Source organism: Eucalyptus grandis, chromosome 2 (genome assembly GCF_016545825.1).
Source record: "Eucalyptus grandis isolate ANBG69807.140 chromosome 2, ASM1654582v1, whole genome shotgun sequence".
NCBI classification, from domain to species: Eukaryota; Viridiplantae; Streptophyta; class Magnoliopsida; order Myrtales; family Myrtaceae; genus Eucalyptus; species Eucalyptus grandis.
Window position 1 is genome coordinate 39,657,570 of NC_052613.1, and position 7,436 is coordinate 39,665,005.

The following is a 7,436-nucleotide window of genomic DNA, read 5'->3' on the forward strand; positions in this document are numbered from 1 at the left end:
AACGCTAGTTCTGATGATCAACTTCTAATTGGTTTTCATGTCAATAATTTTAAATAAATTAATGGTAATTTTTGGACATGTAGACAGATTTGAGATAAGAATGAAAGTTAAGAATTTTGTGTACCATAAAAAAATAATTCAGAGCAGAATTGGAATTGAATCCAAAGGTTGGAGTTTTATCGGTTGGACCAAAGAAGTCGGTTATAAAGAGGAGAAATTTCTATGATTCAATTTCAGTGTATTGAAATATTATATTCGTCGACAAGACAAGTCAAGCCGTGGGACTCGGCCAGTCGGCACTCTGTCATAATCTGACTGATTCTCCAATTTGATAGCGAGTCTACGTCAATCCATTTTGCCTGCGGAAATCTGCTTTTGTCAACGTAAACCCCACTGAGCCAGGACAAAGACTCCGTCCAAAAAAAAAAAAAAAAAATGTAGGAAAAAGACAAATGAAAGAACTGAAACCCGAAGCTGATAATAGAACGAGCAACGCACAATCCAGATTCAAGCGACTCACACTTACGTGATCAGATCAATACCAGTTCCGTTTGAAATCTAGGGACGACTCAAATTTCATGAATAAATCCGGTCTTGAGCGGCTAAGAATACAAAGCAACGTCATAAGCTATTTAGACGAAGTGAGTTGCATGTTCAGAAATCCGATAATAATATTTGCTCTGGTAGGTAAGTAGGCTTCGCAAAACCAACCTCGGCATCACCTAGCATCATTCAAGAAAGTATTTGTGCTCGTTGCAGCTCCTCGATCACTTCATCACATTAACATGAGTATTTGATCGTGGATATTATCAAACTTAGTTCCTACTTGAATTGACCTAATGAATCAAGTAGCGGGAAGACTCAGTTTGTAGAATTCGTAGGTCTCTTCAATACTAAATTCAATCGAAGTGAAACCCAGTCCCACATTCAACTGTGCAATTGCAGCAGTCCGACCAAGTTGCGTATTTTTCTTAAGGATACCGTTGCTATTTAGCCTTTCCCCTAGATATAAACTACAAACTTTAATAACCTCAAATAGAGATATTTACTGTAAATTCTCAATGACAAATCTGCAGTAATTAACTTTCGCAATATGGTAAAATCAGTTAGCATTATGATCAAAAGAAAAGTTGGCGTATGTCCACATACAGAACCTAATTTCCAGAGCGTTTGGGTACTCTGGGCAACATGCAAATCGCAGCGGCAGCTACTTTTGCCGAACTTTTTATGTCCTCCTAAGTAATGCGTACATGGGAGCTAACTTTGCGATTGCAACACCTACCTCCATCTTCCAATAAATGAGGATACCACTTCTGGATAAGATGCTAACTGTGAACCATAATGACTTGCTATTTAAGTTATATTCGGCTTCGAACTGTCTATCGTGTGGAAAGTTGACCCGCACTGTTTTCCGGCCCCCCAATGAAAAAGAAGCATCATAAGGAAGTCATCAGTGAATTCAGATTATGTTCTTTTAATGAAGGCTCCAATTATGCACATTAGTGTTCTTTTCTTCAAGTTGAGAAGAGGGTGTCTTAGGCTTGCGCTCTATATATATGGTCAAGCTTTCTTGCTTATCTTGCCCAAGCATTAGTCCGCATCGTGATTGCTCTTGAAGCGCTCGAGAAAGCTGTGTGACCTTTGATGGGGTTAATGTGAAGCGCACTGGCTCGTTGACCACTGTGCTCTCACACGCACTCTGATTTCTCGCCATTCTGACAAAAGCAACGCGATGTTTTTCCACTTTCATCTCCCTCATTAAGTGCTTCCTTTAAATTCTCACCTGACAATTCGTACGTCTTCTCTCTCCTTTGGCCTTCTGCATCTCTCTCTCTCTCCCTCTGGTTGTGTGAGTGAAGATGGAGCTTCTCTTGATGCTTTACCTTGTCCCTATTTTCTTCTCCTTGCTCATCTTATGGAGAAAGATTGATGAGAGGAGGGACAGAGAGTGCTACATACTAGATTACCAATGCTACAAGCCAACCAACGACCGGATGCTAGACACCGAGTTCTGTGGCGAGATCATCAAAAGGACCAAGAACCTTGGCCTCCTCGAGTACCAATTCCTCTTGAAAGCCATTGTGAGCGCGGGCATTGGCGAACAGACCTATGCCCCTAGGATCATGTTCTCAGGCCGCGAAGACAACCCGGCGCTGAACGACGGCATCTCCGAGATGGAAGAGTTCTTCTACGATAGCATCGGCAAGCTCTTGGAGAGGTCAGGCCTATCTCCCACCCAAATTGATGTGCTTGTGGTCAATGTGTCCATGCTCTCTACAGTCCCTTCTTTATCTGCTAGAATTGTGAATCGCTACAAAATGAGGGAGGACATTAAAGTGTTTAATCTCACTGGAATGGGGTGTAGCGCCAGCCTAATATCGGTTGATATCGTTAGGAACGTCTTTATGTCCCAAAAGAATAGGTATGCTCTAGTTGTCACATCGGAGTCATTGAGCCCTAACTGGTACTCGGGCAACGACCGGTCAATGATCCTAGCCAATTGCTTGTTCCGGTCTGGTGGGTGCGCGATCCTGTTATCGAACAATAGGGCCTTGGCAGATCAGGCCATGTTCAAGCTCAGGTGCTTGGTGAGGACCCACCACGGGGCGAGGGACGAGTCGTACGAGTGTTGCATCCAGCAGGAGGACGCGCAAGGACGCATAGGGTTCCACCTCGGGAAGACCCTTCCGAAGGCGGCAACCCGGGCACTCGTTGACAATCTCAAGGCGATCTCCCCGAAGATACTGCCGATCAGAGAGCTTGTCCGCTTCGCGGCAGTCTCTATGTACCGAAAAATGATGAACCAGAACCCGACCAAAGGATCAGGGCCAAGGCCAGTGTTGAACTTCAAGAAGGGGGTGGACCACTTTTGCATACACACAGGTGGGAAGGCCGTGATCGACGGCATCGGGGTAAACCTCAATCTGAGCGAGTACGATCTCGAGCCGGCTAGGATGACGCTCCATAGGTTTGGGAACACATCGGCGAGTAGCTTGTGGTATGTCCTTGGATACATGGAAGCAAAGAAGAGGCTGAAAAAGGGTGATAAGGTGTTCATGATAAGCTTTGGTGCTGGATTTAAATGCAACAGTTGCCTATGGGAAGTGGTGAGAGATTTAGGAGATGGTAACGTGTGGAGTGATTGCGTCGATAGCTACCCGCCGGAGTCCATTGTCAATCCTTTCCTGGAGAAGTTCGGCTGGATCAGGGACGAAGACCCAAGCACCTTCAAGATGCTTTAGTGATATCGAAGTCCTATAGTCGTCCTGAAACTTTCCATATGTTCTTTCTTCAACGTCGCTTTGCTCTAATTATATTCCTGGTACAACGTTCTATTCTTCTTCGACGTTTTTTATTTTTCCATATGGACAATCAAATTTGAAAGGGTTGTTTGTAATACCAAAACTATTACTATTCATTTTGGTGAAAGAGAATTTTAGAGAAAAAAAAATGTAATGTTCATTCAATAAATAATTACCATGCATGCCAGATCGGGACATGTTGTATTGATAAGTTGCCATACATGTCAGATTGGAACATATTGTATTGAGTGGTCGATACTAGAAAACAGGTACAAGTGTTTTCTTTTTCTGGGCTCGTGTTTGCTATAATACAGGTTCCTTTTGCGTTTCAAGAAAAGGAAGTCCCTCCATGTGAATTCTGCATGATTAATCCCTAAGGACCTTTTGTTACTCCCAATTGAGAACCGATCAGAGCAGGCGGGCTTGAGCGAGCTGGACTGCGTACTGCCTATTGGGCCTCAAAGTCCTTGATCAAGCCCCATCCAGTCTCGCCCAATTTTACAACAACACTTTAATCTTATTCACGAAATTATCGGGTTCGAGGCGGCCCGAGCAAGCAAACTTTCCAGTGCTTAAAGAAAGAAATTATTTGCATAGACTCATGCAATTTGTGTTACCAATAGGCACTCGGGCCCGTCGGTTGAGGTTCAGTTTTAGAAGCAGCGTCTCGGATCTACCGACAAAAGGGACAAAAAAAAAAGTAGGACAAGAAAATAATTTTTTAAAATAAAAAGGAAATAAGATGGTAGTAGTAAAACATGGATAGGATGATTAATGGAAGGGGCCCAATAAGAGAAATGGGCTTCCTGGGGGCGATTGAAGCCTTTCTCTATCACAAAAATGGGGCCCACCACGAGCCCGTACATGAGTTGATGGGCCGACTCTGTTCGGTCGCCGTCAAAGGAAAACGACTGGGACGAACGAGCATTTTGGCTGGCTGGTCGGAGAACTCACTCCTTAATTTGCGTCTCTTGTGTTGATCCATAGTATTGCCTCTTTAATTACGCACGCAATAAATGGAAAATAGATCCATCTTATTATAGTTCAACTACCTGAATCTTTTAATGTGTAGGGGGGATAAATGTACCGTGTCAGAGACGGGGACCGGAATTTAATTGGCGGAAGGTTCCGAACCCGGTGAAATTAAGAAAAATGAAGAAAATTCGGCTTCCCATCTTTTATTGCGATGGAGACTCATGGGCGTGGGCGTAATCGGACATGAATAAGTAAGGATACTCAAACCGGTCTGTGATATCATGGTAATGTGACATGTTTTAGACACTATGTAACCGAACTAATTAACTTTGTTTTACTGAAATTTCTCCTACTACGAGATATCCTTTGTCGAAAGTTGTTCTTTGATTTTTTAACTAAGGGGAATGGGTTCTATGGCAACTCCAGCAAAAAAAAATATATATATATATATCCAAGTAAAGAAGGATATCAACTTGAATTCGAATGGGATTGTACAAACGACTAGACTTGGAAAATACAAACTTTATAACGATGCAACACCCAGGAAAAAGTACACGTCCGAAATTAATCGATGAAGTGAGTATGGAAAATAAAAGTATAGTGCACTTTACCAAAAAAATAAAAATAAAATAAAAGTATAGTGCAATAACGTAATAATAACTGAAAAATATAAATTTATTTGATTTGTGTAGGGGCTTTTAATAGATAGGCCGGTATTTATAGGGGTGGTGCCATAATTGCTCTCAGGCTATTATTCTGCAGTTATGCCCGTGTTCTTCTATCTCAAAATTTTCGTGCCCATGTTCCTATGATGTCACCATCTTGTTTTCAAGCGGTTGTTCTTATAAAAACACATGCTATTCGATCCATGATCATAGTTGCTCCATTCTCCGATGGTTTCAAACTTACAACCATATCTCAATGCGTTCTTTCCAATATTTTGATAGCTCATTGATCTTTGTCAATCAGTATTTTTATCGATTATCCTTATACGTTTGCCATCGTATATCCACAACATATTTGTGACAATTATTTATATGCACTAGCATTGATATCAATTGGTCATGTGTCTAACAACACTTACTGCTTTATTTGAGTATCGACAACCCGGCCACTTTTTTTGGTGCAAATAAACTTACATGGACTTGCCATACAATAGTCGAAAACTCTAATAATTGAAGTACCACAAACGTGCATGTTCAGTTCGTTCTAAGCTACAAGTTAGCGACTTGGTAAGTTGTGGTTAAAACGATGTCATCTCTCGAGTGGATGGAAACTTGATCATTAACTCAGAAATAAATAAAGTTTATGTAAATTGCGTGGAAGAAACGTATGACCACAGTCCGACCAACATGCATTTTCAGTTGGTTCTCTATTATTGTGTCCAAAGCGGGAGATGTATAACAGGTCATTGGCTCGGCAATAAATATAGTTGGTGTAAATTGTGACGAAGAAACGCAAGAGCTACAACCAGATATGATCATCACCTTATCGGCAATAAATATAGTTGGTGTAAATTGCGACGAAGAAACGCATGAGCTACAGCCAGATATGATCATCACCTTTCGGTAATCACTTTCGTCTCGAAAACTACATCCTAACGATCCCTGACAATAATGAAGATTATGTCCGCAATGCTGCTACTCCTGTTGAATAGAATATTGTTTGTTTAGTCCATGATCGTGACCCATCGCAAGTCCGTGGAGGGAACTGAATTAGCGTTGCTGTTTATGGTTGACCATAGCCTAATAATGATCTCTACTGGTTTTAGGTTCCCTAGTCACTTAGGCCCTGTTTGTTTAAATATGTTTCTATTCTCTAGAACACAAATTTTTATTCTTTTATTTCGAGGAGCGGAAAAAGAATAGAAACGAATTTATTTACATTTTTATTCCCGTGTTCCCGGAAATAGATTTGGAACGAAACAAGAAATAGAAAAAAATTATTTCTTATTCCCAGAAACAATTCTGAGAAATACTTTTTTCTTCTCTTTTTTCTTCTTCTTTTTTCTTTAGCTAGTCGCCAACCATGGCTGAGGCCGGCAACCGACCAAAAGGAAGAAAAAATAAAATAATAAAATAATAAAATAATACAAAACAAAAAAATTATACAAGTATACCAAACGTGTTTATATTCTTTTTCTATTACAGGAATATAATTTTCGTGCAGTTACCAAACGCGTTCTTTTGTTCAAAAATTGTTCTCCATAACAGAAATAGTTTTTTCTATTTTTCTATTTATGTTTTTTGGAACAATTTTTGAACATAAACATTATCAAACGCACCCATAGTGTGTTGCCGTGGATAATGAATTCTCAACATGAAAAGAGATCAAAGCGCGAAAGAAATAACTCTTGGGATCGCATAGCAAATCAGTTTTACGAAATCACGCTCTAAAACCCAATGATGAAGAGCAAAAAATTGTTCGGATATTGATTAACGTGTTAGAATTAACTTGTTTCTAAGAAAGAGAACAAACGTTCCCTCGCTTTCATTCCAGCTGATTTCCGTTGACCATCACGAGGACATCAGTGGAGCTTTATCTTTCTTGGGAAGATAAAACAACATTATCCCCGCGAAGAACCACATTTCAATCTTGGTGATCTAGCTAAGGTCATTAAAAGTTTTATATGGCTGGTTAGTTCAACAAAAGAGAGTTGTTAATTTCTGACCGCATTTAATCATGAATTGCATTTAATGAGTACAAAAAGATTCAAATTGACTGCAATAACATATTATGATAGCTTGTATAATCATCGGGAAAATTACTCAAAAAAGTCATAAACCTATTATAATTATGCTGATTCAATTATAAATTAAATTTTTTGTCATTTAAATCCAAAACTTTTAGCAATGGTGTCGATTTAATCCATTCGACCAAATTTGGCCGGCTGGCACTAACGTGGACACTGGTAGATAATTTTATTTTTTATTTTTTGAATTTTTAATTTTTTTTAAATTTTCAATTAATTTTTTTTTATCTTCTCTTCTCTCTCTCTCTCTCTCTCCTCCTTCTTTCAACGACTGGCCAAAGGGGAGGGTCGGTTGCTTGACTTTGGTGGCTGGCTAATGGTGAGCTTGCCTCACTGTAGTTGGTGAGTGCGAGCTCACCCTCACCGGATCTGGCGGGGCTCGCCCAACCACCCTTACTTGAATCCAG

The 7,436-nt window shown here is 40.3% G+C and overlaps 1 protein-coding gene across 1 annotated transcript; it reads left to right on the forward strand.

The window, feature by feature from the left end:
- The first annotated feature begins 1,398 nt into the window (after window positions 1-1,398).
- On the forward strand, window positions 1,399-3,418 carry LOC104432778 (3-ketoacyl-CoA synthase 12). Its single transcript, XM_010045303.3, has one exon. The coding sequence runs from the start codon at window positions 1,860-1,862 to the stop codon at window positions 3,240-3,242; it is 1,383 nt and encodes a 460-aa protein (XP_010043605.2). The 5' UTR covers window positions 1,399-1,859; the 3' UTR covers window positions 3,243-3,418.
- Window positions 3,419-7,436: the final 4,018 nt, after the last annotated feature.

What these genes read in the sequence shown, in the direction of transcription:
- LOC104432778 (XM_010045303.3), top strand. Translation starts at nt 1,860, where the DNA reads ATGGAGCTTCTCTTGATGCTTTACCTTGTCCCTATTTTCTTCTCCTTG.